The following is a 13,119-nucleotide window of genomic DNA, read 5'->3' as shown; positions in this document are numbered from 1 at the left end:
GTGTGTGTGTGTGTGTGTGTGTGTGTGTGTGGTGTGAGTGCTATCATGATTATGCCAATGAATGGGGGTGGGAAGGTACACCCTGAATATGGGTGGCAGCATTTTGTGGACTGGATGAAAATAAAAACGAGGGTCTGTATACATTAACTCATCCCTCTCTGTTCTTGACAGTGGGGGTGAGGTGACCAGCTGCTTCAAGTTCCTGTCCCCTTGGCTCCCCCAAAATGATGGACAGTGGCCTGGAATTGTAAATTAAATAAATCCTTTTCCGCTTAAGTTAATTTAGTCAGAGTGTTTTTAATCATAGTCACAGAAATGAACCTTAAGAGAGATGCCAAATTTTATCACATACCCCCCCCCGCCTGTCTGTCATCTACCTTTTAAATATGCTAGTGATATTTTGGGGTCAAGTGAAATATTGTACTGTGATCTTTTCAAATCAAAGTAGACACACACAGCACCTGGGACAAAGAGACAAACAAGCAACCTAGAGCCCCAGTCCCCACCCGTTTCTGTGGGACACCTTGTAATCCACCTAAGCCGCAGGAATTGGGAAGCCTGTATCTAGTAAGCGCGAAGGTATATTTGTGAAAGGGCATGAGGCACCTTCCTGGAAGAGAGTGGAAACACAGACTCATAAAATGAAGCTCTTTCTCACTTATGTGCGAATGTGTCCCTCCCCTGGGAGGGAGCAGCCGGTCATGTCTCACCTGTCTTCCTCCTGCGTGGGAGGCACAGCTCCAGCCTGCTGCTGGATATGGGCCAGTTCCTCGCTCTGCCGCAGCTTCCTCCTGTCCCGGATGCTCAGGCAGATGGACAGCAGCAGCAGCATCACACCCGCGCCCACCAGCACGTAGGCCACCGAGAAAGTCTTGCTCTTGAGGATACCACTGCCCCCCTCTGTCTTGTTGCCCTGAGCCGTTGGCTTATCTGCAGCGCTGAAACCAGGGACCAGGTTCCACATGGCCATGATGACACCGAGGACCAGCATCCCCAGGCCGATGGCCGTCAGCGCGTAGTGTGAGCCGTTGGCCTTGGACTGGGCCATCATGGCAGCAGAAAGGGGCAAGCCCCGGCTCAAAGATAGAAGAAGAGGAAATTACAAAACCGTAGTGGCGACAGACACGCCTTCCTCGTACCAAAGAAACTCTCCAATGCCACAGTAAAAAGAATCCTCAGCAGATGCTCAGACGATGGCTCTCTTCAAATGCCAGGCATCTCGCGTGGACGGGGTGGATGAGGAGAGGTCTGAGAGAAGAGAGTGGAAGGGAGATTATCAGCTCTGGTCTGGAGAGTTCTACAGGAAGCTACCAGGCTCCACCCAGGCCTTACCTCTAACACATTCCAGATGTTCTAGCCACCACCCTATGCTAAAAGGGAAAATCAGATTTGCCCCTGCAGGAGGCCCGTGAGGTCAGTGCTGGGAGCAACCGAAACCTGCTGTGAGGTTTAATGAAGTGTGGTCTGATGACGTCTCTCCTAGGAGAGCTTGGGGGGTCACTGGGGGGACAGCATCACTGGGCCATGGTCAGTAAGACGGGGAATGGGACACGGGACTGCAGGAGTTAATGACTTCCTTCCAGTCAGCCTGCTGGGGTCAGTATCTACCCTCACTGGCTCCCTGTTGTCTTGGAAGAGAAAATCTGTCTTCTTAGAAGGATGTGCATAGCCACTGGCCTCACTACCTTGGTCTTCCCCTCCTAGCACCTCTGCGGTTACCACGTCACCCCCTTCTGGGTGTTTGTGTATGCCCCACTAGCTACTGGGGTTGGCCTGTCTCTCCCATTGGCCTCTTCATTGCCTCAACCATCTACACAGCAGGGTCTCAAGTGAGTGTGTGCGTGTCCAGTGACATGGACGGAGAGCTTGGGATTGTCCCGAAACATAAGCGGTTCCATCTTCCCCCACTTCAGAAAGGAGGCAGAAGTCTGTACAGCCTCATCTTCTGCATTTAAGAGAACCCCAAACCAAATCAAACAGCCAAACAAACAAACAAACAGATCTCTTTTCCGGAGAAGCAGCTCAAAGACCCAGCTCATGGGAGCTGGAATTCCGGAACCCTCCGTGGTTCAGGGAGTCTAATGGGATAGATTGGAGGTCACGGAGGAGGAGAGGACAAGGTCCCAGTATGCCCATACTTCGGTCAGGGTGGTGTGGAGTGTGTGTGTGTGGGGGGAGGGGATAGGAAACATGGCCAGGCAGGATTGCACAGTCGGCACTGAGATGGACAGGCCCTGTTTTCAACTCTGCATTCTTTCCGACTTTCTAAAAGCACAGCTGATCAGGGAGTCTGAAACGAGATGCCGTGAGATGTTTTCTTGTGAAACTTTCACCTTCATCTGAAACTCTTCGCTTGGTTAAAAGTCACTCTAAAAATATCTAGGACAACGTTCTCTCTCAGCTTGAAGCCCGCACCTTCTTCTTTTTTTCTTTTTTCTTTTTTTTCCACCCAGTAAAATATTTCTGGTACATCTGGTTACCTGAGAGTTGCATGGGAGACACTGCAGGTGCCTAGGAGGAGGTGAGGACACTCCAGAAGCAGAGACAAGGGATGTGTGACCCATGGAGCTGGGCAGCAGGGGTCCAAGCTCAGGCTGGGGCTTCTATAAGCTTCAAAGAAGGGAAGTTTCATTGGTGTGATGGCCACATGCAGAATTCACAGGTGTGTGCGTGGGCATATGTGTGTATGTGTATAGGCATATAGACGCATGCCTATATACATACAGGCACACATGCATGTGTGTGAATGCATGATCTGGGGGGGTGTGAACACACATGCATGCTTACATGTGCAGGTGACTTATGAGCACATGCTGTGTGCCCTATGAACACAGGGACATGGAAGGCATGAGTGTGTGTGTTCATGGTGTATAGAGCACAGACGGTTGCAGGGCACCAGAAGGGCTAGCCTGTCATACATGCAGGATGCTTGCTACATTGTTTGAGACAAGGTCTCATCTCTGATCTCCTATTTATTATATAGCCTAGGATGACCTTGAGCCTCTGATCCTCCTGTCTCCTCCCGAGTGCTGGGGTGACAGGTGTCACCACATCTGGTTTACATCTGCTGAGGCTGGAAGGCCTCATATGCTGGACAAGCACTCAACTGTCAGGGCTACACCCTGGCAGTATCGTAAGTCCATTGGCAGCTGCTTTTGGAACCTATGGTCTTCAACCCACAGGCCCCTGGGAAAATCAGTTCCCACTGGCCCGCTGTTTGTCTCATATCTGACTTGTTGACCACCCATGGCCCTGTGGTATATTTAGCCCAGTTTGCTTTCCCTTGCAGAACAGACACAGAAGCTAATTTTATGCTTAGACGATTTGGGCCACATAGCCGTCAGCATGTCCTTAACAAGCAGCGGCCTGGGATGGGGGCAGAGACGGGTGTTCGGCTCTGACAGGCTGCTCTCTAGACCCCAGAGCTGGACCTGCCCGCCCATCGCATGTTTGAGGCAACCTGGTGGCACACAGACGATGCTCTGTCTAGGTTTTAAAATGCCCTGTTAGGAGAGGAAAGAGGAGATCGCCTGGGGTTCTTGGGGGGACACTGGGCACACTCGTGCACAGCTGTCAAGCTAAAACCTTCCATTGTGGATCCACCTAGAAAAACAAGAGACGGAACAGTCTAAGGAAGCCGTGGGCTTTTTGATTCTGTGAGGTGCCCACGGTGGGACATAGGTGGGCTATCTAAAAAGGGGGTACCAAAAGAAGACAGTGGGGGCTGGAGAGATGGCTCAGTCAGCAAAGTGTTTGCTGTACAAGTGTGAGGTCCTGAGTTCAAATCCCCAGGACCCAGGTAAAAAAAAAAACAGACTCTGCCATGTGTGCCTGTAACTTTAGGACCTGGAGGATGGAGGCAGGAGGATCACTGGGGCTTGTTGACTGCAAGCCTAGCTCCAGGTTCAGTGTGAGACACTGTCTCGGGGGAAAAAGTGGACAGCAATAGAGCGGGACACCTGCTGTCCTTCTCTGGCCTTCCTACCGTATACATAGGCTTATACAACTGTGCAAATGCAAGCATGCAACACACACACACAGAGGGAGGGAAGGGGGAGGGAGGGAGGGAGTCAAAGCTCCATAGAACTTATAGGTTCTGGGCCACAGAATAATGATAATCTATGGGCCACACTGATCCCCAATCCTTCTAAGTTCTTCCACAGGCTGACCATGGCTCCAGAGAAGAAAATGGAAGCACATCCTGGTCACTGCATGAGGGATGGATGGGCACCATAGCAAAAGCCATGACTAAGGGGAAAGGCCACTCCGACGTGTCAGCCTGAAACAGCCTCTGCTCAGTTTCCAGGTAACACTCTTCCCCACAGATGGATGCCACCATCTCAGTCTGCAACATTCTCATTTTGGCTCCCTGGTCCCCTGCGTTTGAATCTCAGCTTCGAGAAGGCCACCTTTTGTCTGCCTTGCTATAATGCATTGGCTCCCAGCACACTGTGCCAGGAATGGAGCAGGCCTTTAACGAATACGTGTGGACTGGACAAATGAGTGCCCAGCAGGTTTAAACGGTGAGCCCATATCTCTATCAATGAGGGGAACCTCCAGGCCCAGGTAGGTACCGACAGGCAAGGATTCCTGAGGTCTAACTCAGGAGTTACAGGACACCCACATCTCGTTCTCATATGTAAATGATACCCCAGTAACTAGAATGAAGGTGGTTGCCACTGGGGCCTGAGAAGTGATCTTATCAAATTCCCCGGAGGGGCTGAGGTTGCAGTAGCCCAACTCTCTGGTCCTCCCAGCTGGGGGAGGGGGGGCATCTCTGCTTCAATACCAGAGTGCTCCCTCGTCTTGGCTGAGGCCAGAGTGGGTCGTGGCTGCTCGTTCTCAGCTGGACCCAATTTCCATGGACTCCAACTTTAAGACAAACAGTGTAATGAAAGCAGACAGTAAGGACTGGGGGCTGGCTCGGTGGTGGGGCCCCTGCTTCCCCCTCCCACAGCACTGTGAACTCAGAACAACAGCAGACACTGAGCACAGAGTTCTGGCTTCCGGGGGTCCAGAGTGCCCAGGCTGGTCTCCAGAGCCTTGCTTGGCCATTCTGCAGTTTAGAAGCAAGGAAGTAAAGTCTATTCCCAGGAGGCTCCTTGGCACTGCCATCGGCTTTACTGGGAGGAGGGCTTGCCAGACCGAAGTGGCCTGCTGCACCCCAGAGACTCCTGGCCACTGCCCTGCAGTACCACTGCCTGCCACAGTTGGGAAGGGGATCTCATTCTGGGGACTCAGGGTGTGCTACTCTGACCACTAAGGAGTTCCAGCAAGACCTGCCAAGTTCCGTCCACGGTTGCTTTTAGAGCCAGCTGCCCCTGCTGTTGGGGTCCTCCTGTCTGTCAGGGAATTTCGGGCCACCTCCCCCCAGGACTTAGAGCCAAAGGTATCAGGTGCCTGTTTAGGAGCACAGGAGATCTCTGTGATTCGACACCTGGGAAAATGAGTCAAGGTGACAGAGGACAGGGCTGCTATGCCAGAGGGCAGCTGGGCAGGCACGAGCAAGCCTCTGAGCTGTGGTGAGGAAAAGGCTGGAGGTCTTAGTGACACCCGTGGCTTTCCGGCTCAGTGAGAGTCAGGTACCCACGGGCACTCATCCAGTATTTCCGGCCACTGACTGTGTGATGAGCCACTCTCTGTCCGGGTGAGCAGTTGGGTCAAGACTCACAAGCAAATCTGGCTGACTCTGAAGCCACCCTCCCTATCCTGAGCCAAGGCTGAATCCCCGGGGCCACTCCCTGGGCTAGGCAGACGGGTTCTGCCATCTGTCATCACAAAAGCAGAGAGAGTGGCAGGCGAACATTGCTTTGACTTTGAGAGTTTGATTTAGATCCATCCCTGGCCGTTCTGTGTGTTGGGGCTTAGGGGTGACATTTGTACACAGCCCATCAGAAAGACCAACGATTCCCTAGTAGGGGGAAAGTTCATGTGTGAGTGACAGTGAGATGCTTGCCTGGCCCCCAAGCCCTTGGGAAGCTGAGGCAGGAGGACCACTGTAAGCTCCAGACCAGCCTGGGCTATGGTGTGAAACCCTGACTCTGCCCCTAACTAACTGAGAACTACATGAGTTCTTCCCCAGTGACTTTCTTGTTGACCTAGGCATCTCCTCAGATCCAATGGCCTCAAGGCTGCCACACTGGGTGCCCAGCTTCTAACACAGAACCTTCAAGGGATACACTCAAGAAACAGCCAAACCATAGCAACCATTCAAAAGCGATCAGTTCGGTTTTATAAAGAAGCCCAGGTTCAGAGAGGCAAAGCAACTTGTCTAAAGTCACACAGCCAGTGTAGAGCTGGGAGGGGAGCACAGCTCACTCAACAACGTGTGGATTTCACCCCAGGTAGCACCTCTCAAAGGGACGAGACACAGGCAGGGAGAAGGAGAAATGGCTCTGCAGCATCTCGAGCTGCCTATGGGGTCTGGGCTAGGAGATGGGGCAGTCCAGGGGAGGAACCCGAGTCAGTCTGTAGAACAGAAAAGCAGGCATCTCCCAGAATGCACCTAGCCTTGCCGGGAAGAGAGGCAGCTTCCCTCCTGGGCTCCTGGCACAGGCGCTGGTGGACTTCATGAGCCGACATCACCAGGTCCCTCACTAATTCACTTATGTGTCTGATAAGTTAAAGACATTAAGTCTGCCCTGCAATCCCTGGGGCTCTGTCCACAGGAGGCAGGTTAAGGAACCCGTGTCTCCCACGGGAGTTCGTCTCAAGCTGGTCTGTTAGCAAGTGGCTAATGTCTGGCTCTATAGACAAGACTGATCCAATCCCTCAGTCCCAGGGGCATTCTGAGTTCCCTGGGAACCATTACACTGGCGGCCTGTCTTCCTCAATGGGAAAGGAGCCCACGAGTCCCAGGTGTAGCACGAATAATAAAAACCCAGAGACAAAAATTAGGGTTCAACCCGAAAACAGAAAAGCAAAGCAGCCAAGCCACTAGAGAAGTCTTACTTCTACCAAGGGTGGGTGACCACAGACTAAGCAGACTAAGCTTCTCTTTCCTCCCATTTTATATTCCCTCTAGTGCTGGGATTAAAGGTGTGTGACTCCCTAGGACTGGGATTAAAGGTGTGCGCCACCACCACCTGGATTTTTTTCTGTATTGATCTTGTGAAGCCCAGGATGGCCTTGAATTCACAGAGACCCGTCTGACTCTGTCTCCCAAATCCTGGGATTAAAGGTGTGTGTCACCACTGCCTGACCTCTAGTGGCTTTAGCTTTGCCTCTGGCAAGACTTATTTATCAAAATACAAATAATATACCGCTATACCCAGGGGAATTCTGTGTTTCCTTGGAATCATTACACTGGTGGCCTGTCTTCCTCAATGGGGATGGAGCCCATGGACACTGAGCAGCAGCCAGGCCCCTGCATTGTCCACTCTAAATGACTCTGATACTTGGAACCAACTCTGACTGATTCCATCGGCCTCTCTGAGATGAGCCGTAACTGGGTTGCCATGCTGGCAAAGGAGGATGGATGGCCATGGGCTGGGCTGCCTCCAGGTTCCTCCCTGGCTGTGCCAGATGCCTCGTGGTCTGTGCAGCTGAGCCTGTCATACAATTGTGAGCCTAAAGGAGGCACTGTCCCAACTCTGCTCATTTATGGAGGAAGGGCTCATGGTACACAGAGGCTTGCTTGTCCTGGATCCACAGGCTGAGGAGTTACCAAGAGCAGAGCCGACACCGTCTGAGGCACTGGCCAGGTCTGAGAAGGAGGATGGGCCTGGCAGGGAGGCTGCACACATTGTTTAACTGTCTGTGTCCTCCTGACCCCAGGGACACACACACACTGCTTAACTGTCCTGACCCCAGGGACCCCCTGCTGAGAGTGTCTGTCCAGGGTACACAGCAGCTTCAGAGAGCAACTGTATCCCTTCACGTTCCCTAGACCACGTCACCCAGAGGAGCAGAGAGGGGCAAGAAGGATTTAATAAAATCTAGAGTTTCTGTTCCTTCACAGAGCCCCAGGGAGCGGTATGCATAACGGAGGCCATGTCAGAACGGGCCGAGGGGATCTGAGTGTGTCTCAGACAGAGGCTGCACTGCTCACAACTGTGCTCGTTAGAGTTTGGGAGGTGGTATACGGTAGCCCAGACACACGCTAACTTCAAGATAGCCCCGGGATTTTTTCCCCCTTTTGTTTAAAGACAAAGTCTTATAGAACCCAAGCCAGCTAGCCAAGGATGACCTTGAACTTCTGACTGTCCTGTCTCACTTTTGGGGAGCTAGGGTTTTGGGTGTGCACCACCATGCCCAGTTTATATGGTGCCAGGAATCAAACTTAGAGCCCCACACATTCTAGACAAGCACTCTCCCAACTGAGACACATGCCCAGTAATCCCCGGGACTCCCAGATTGGGACCTTATATGGCCAAAGCACTTTTCAGTCACGATTGAGCCAAGGAACTGAGACGGGCAAATTCCTCTGGATAGTGGGTCCAACCGACAGAATTACAGATGTCTTTATATGACAGAGGTGAAGAGGTCAAAGGAGGAAGTGGCAGTGGGTGGTGTTGTACGGGACAGGAACACTGAGGAGTGCAGGAAACTTCCAGAAGCAAGGGGAAAAAAGAAACTGGTTCTACCCTGAGCCTGAAAAGGGAGCCTGCCCTCCTGGTTGACGTCAACAGTCAACAGTGACTTGAACTTCTGAACACTGGGAACTAAGAGAGAATGTGCTGTCAGCGGGCACCCTTGGGGATGTGGGTACGGGCAGTGTTCCTATATCTGCCGGTCCACAGCGGTCGGTGTGACTGGGGCCACACATGGCTTCCTCTGGATTCACAACCTCTTGGTGACCTTTTGCAAGTCACTCCTTCTGGAACCTGTGCAGCAGGCCCCAGCAAGTGGCCTGCCTTCTGATTTTGCACTTTGACCTAGGCTCTGCCATGACCTGGCGAGCTGGTGTCCTGACTGCCACGTGGAGCAGACTTGAGGGAGAAAAGGCATTCTGCTACCTCATCCATAGCCGCTCTGATTTCTCAGGCTCAGAACTGCGCTCCCAGACTCACATCTGGTGGTCCCAAGTGGTGGTGGTGGGGGAGGCGGGAGTGCGGGGTGTGGCTCAGTTGACAAGGAAACTGGCTTGTCTAGCATCTATGAAGCCCTGGATTCGAACCCCAGTTCCATTCGTGTGATTAGGTACTAGGGAGATGCAAGCAGGAGGACCAGGAGTTTAAGGTCGTTTCTTAGCTACGTAGTAAGTTCAAGGCTAGCCTGGGCTACTTGAAAATAAAAAAAGAACCTACCCCATGAGGGAGTTTGACCCTAAGTCACATAGGGTCCTAGCTGGCTGAGGTTGTCCATGATTTTTTTTTTTTAAGTTGCAAGGTGAAGGCAGTTTGAAAACCTCCAAAAACATTCTTGTGCTGGGTGGAGCCAGTGAGTCTTCTGCAACTCTCTCCCTTCAGAGCCGCTTGTCTGCCTTTTCCCTTGGAGCAGTGGACCCCAGCTCAGGATCTTCCTGTCTGATGCTCAGGTATCACCTGGTGAGCCAGGTTCCATCTCTGCCTGCTCACTGGAGCATCTGAGCGGTCCCACTCAGGTGTCCGACGGGTTCATCCAGCATCCGCATCATATGGCTGCGTCCCGGGTGTTCCTTATTATTTATGACCTATTCATTATCCTTTGAATATTACTATTTGTTTGATTCATGCCATCTATGTTATTCCTTATGTATTTACTTCTTATCAACAACTCATTGTTCCTCTGATGCAATCATGCTTTGAGTTATAAAAGCCATGATCGTATTCAACTTTTCCAAACCTCCGTGATGAGTTTTCAGGAAGAGTTTCAAAGAAAACTTGAAGTTCAGAGAAGTGCAGACACCTGCTCAAGGTCACACAGCTCAGGATCACACAGCGAATGGCACAGCAGATTCGAGACGCTTATACCCGATCCATTGGAGACCTCCCTGATCCCCACCCTAGCTCCTTCCCAGAAACCCTTGCCAGGTCAGGAGGTAAAATACCTTTCTCCTTGAGTTGTTTCCAGCGTGAGTCACTCTGTCCCCACAGGTCTGGTCCTTTCTGGCTGTGGTTTGAGTAATTGGTACTGGGTTGTTTAACTATTAACCTGGTAACAGGCTGAGGTGAGAGCCAGGAGGAGCGGGGAGAGTCATGGCCAGGACTGGCCTGCTTGGTTACCATGGCCAGGCCACACACAGGGGCCTTCCCCAAAGCTAGGGTGCTGATTGGGTTGCTTTCTTTAAGGCCACTTCCCTTGGTCATCCTTCTGTGTGGTGTCTAATGTCCTCCGCTCCTGTTCTGTTTGTGACAGGGTCTTGAGGAGCCCAGGCTAGCCTCAAAATTACTAGGTAGCTGAAGATGACTTTGAACTCCTGATCTTCCCGCCGCCACCTCCCAAGTGCTGGGATGCCAGGCATGTACCACCATGCCAGGCTTGCCCTCTCCTCTTTGGGTAAGGACACCAGTTGCACTGAAGGAAAAGGAACACCCATATGATAAGGTCAGCTTGGTCACCACTTCAAAGGCCCTGTCCCCAAACACAGTTCTATTCTGAGGTCCCAGGTGACCTCAACACAGGCACTTGGGCACTTAGTCAGCTAGAACACACCCCTGCAGGGGCTTTGACTCAGCATCTCTCTCCCTCTGGCTGACAACCTGCAAGGCCACTGCCCTTCCCACCTCACCTCCTGCCCCTTCCGGCAGCCCTGGAAGGGTGCCTTCTACATACCCCCACTTTGCACAGAAAGAAGTCTCCAGCCGTGAGTGACTGTCTTACACAGCAAACACCAAGATACAGAGCTTCGGGGGAGGCAGAACCAGGAGTCTCTCCTGGGCTGTCGCTGGCCCCCTGGCTCATGCTCCAGGCACCTCTGGCCACTTGCTTTGTGTTCTCCACAGCTGTCACTGGCCCCCTGGCTCATGCTCCAGGCACCTCTGGCCACTTGCTTTGTGTTCTCCTCTGCTGTCGCTGGCCCCCTGGCTCATGCTCCAGGCATCTCTGGCCACTTGCTTTGTGTTCTCCACAGCTGTGCTGCGTACCTCAGGACACAGCAAGGCTCCTTATCTCCTCAGGTGCCTGGCAGAACTCCTGAGCTGGAAAACGTCAGAGCAGGGCAAGGGCCTAGCTGGCTTCCTGCCTCTCCTCAGCCAGAAGGACCCAGCAGGTCCCAGGAGACCTGCGTAGCCCAACTCACCTCGAAGCAGGGGAGATGGCTGATTGTGTCCCTTTTCCTACCTGAGTTGGAGAAGGTTGGAGAAGGGACGGTGACATTTCTCCCTGCTGGGATTCTTGTGTGGTCGGTGAGGTTGCTTCCTATGTCTGCTCTCTCCCGCCCGACACTTAGCTCCCCATGGTCTCCCAGAACACAGACAGCATTACGCAGCCTCCTAGGAAGGGGGGGCTTCATGTGACTGAAGCTTCATATGGCCGAGTTATGGCCAATGAGATCCAAGTAGCAGTGGACTCAGTGGGGGGGGGGTACACCCATAAAGCATTCGTCAATGAAAAAGATGTGCTTCCTCTTTCTTTCTGGTTGTGATGTGGGCGTGATGGTTGGGGCTCAGGCATCCAACCATCCTGGGTGGTAAAGGAGGCAGAGGTAATGAGTGACAGAGCAAAAAGATAAGAGGAGTCTGGGTCCCTCATGACCACAGAGCTGTCACTCAACCCTGACACCTGACCTGTGGGTTCTATTTACATGAAAGAAAAGGAAATAATTTTTTTTTTAAATCTTGACTTGTTTTTATCGTATGAGTTTAGTCTACCTTCACCCGATAAATGATAATATGGTATTACTATCACTTATAATAATATAAGTGATATTGTGTCAAAGAGATTTATCCACATATGTTTATTTGATATTGTAAGAGCCATGTAGAATTGTCCCGTTTTGTAGGATCTTTCTCCAAACAAACTCTAAAGGGGGCCTGTCCACCCAGTGTTTGTGGTAGCTTTTCATTTTTTTATTTTGTTAAGTCACATGCATGGGTGTTTTGCCTACAGACAAATGTGTGTACCGCGTGTGTGCCTGGTGCCTGAAGAGGGCATTGGATCCTCTAGAAGTGGGGTTACAGGTGGCTGTTAACCACGATGGGAAAAGAACCCAGGTCCTCTGCAAGAGCAGCAAGTGCTCCTAACCTCTGGGCCATGTCTCCCAGCCCTTGCTGCACTTGGGTTTGTTCCTGAGTGTAGGCAGGTCACACAGCTTGCTGCTGACCAGTTAGGGTATGGCCGACCGGATGAGATAAAGAAGACTGCGTGGGTGATATCATGACCAAAGGGACTGTCCGCTGTTTAGTGCCTTTGCTGTTATGAAGCAGGTGACCATACAGGGAGGAAGTTCACTTAGCAAGGGATCAGAAGGAAAAGGCCCCAAAGACTGCGGCCTTCTTCCCACACCCATGTCTGGAGGCAGGGGTTGGGTCAGTTCCAACAACCGGGTTTGTCAAATGGGTCTCCTCAAGCTGCCCGGTCCGATGAGCATAAAAACCTTGTCTCTAAGACCCTGATCACAGCTCAGCTGTGGATGGGCCAGGCCAAGCCAGGCCTTAAGCTCGTCAGATTGTGATAAAACATTAAATGTTGGCTAATCCTTCTGAGGCATGTGGCTGTCTGCAGAAGCCCTGAAGGGCCCCTTTCGGACTGGGCAAAGACTGTGGGCTGTGTCAAGGCCAGGGAGGCCAGCAAACTGGGGTGAGGTGGGCCAGAGACTGGAGGTGGCTGGGGACAAACGCCAGAGGGGAAGGTGGTGGTTTTATAGCCTCACAGGTGGTGGCCTCGGGGAAGTGAACGCTGCAAAAGATGGGACCAAGGCAGTTTCTGCCAGGAGCTCCGGACAAAGCTCGGTTCTTTTCACTTCACCACCAGGGGTTCTCTGTGAGTCACGTAGCTCTGTCTGTCCTTAAACTCGCTCTATAGTCCAGGTTGGCTTCAAACTCGGAGATTCACCTGCGTCTGCCTCCCAGGTGCTGGGATTAAAGGCTCACGCCACCACCATCTGGCTTCTCCATGCCTCTTAAAGCTTCAGCTTCCTCATCTTTAAAATGAGAATAATCATGTTTCCCAGGGCTAGAGAGATGGCTCAATAGTTAAAACGCATATCAGACAGCTCACAACACCTGTAGCTCCATCTCCAGGAGATCTGATGCCCAC

The 13,119-nt window shown here is 52.1% G+C and overlaps 1 protein-coding gene across 2 annotated transcripts in view; it reads right to left on the bottom strand.

Annotated features, from left to right (window-relative positions):
• Tmem51 (transmembrane protein 51) overlaps positions 1-13,119 on the bottom strand; it is a 49,669-nt gene that overhangs the window by 3,243 nt on the left and 33,307 nt on the right. For both annotated transcript variants that reach the window (XM_026781770.1, XM_005352883.2), the window contains exon 2: positions 711-1,248. In XM_026781770.1, coding sequence (XP_026637571.1) covers positions 711-1,051 — 341 coding nt within the window. In that variant the 5' untranslated portion in view covers positions 1,052-1,248. The remainder of the gene's footprint in view (positions 1-710; positions 1,249-13,119) is intronic.

This window comes from Microtus ochrogaster, chromosome 10, assembly GCF_000317375.1.
Source record: "Microtus ochrogaster isolate Prairie Vole_2 chromosome 10, MicOch1.0, whole genome shotgun sequence".
NCBI classification, from domain to species: domain Eukaryota; kingdom Metazoa; phylum Chordata; class Mammalia; order Rodentia; family Cricetidae; genus Microtus; species Microtus ochrogaster.
Note: the sequence above shows the minus strand (reverse complement) of the source record. Positions and strands in the feature narration are given on the sequence as shown.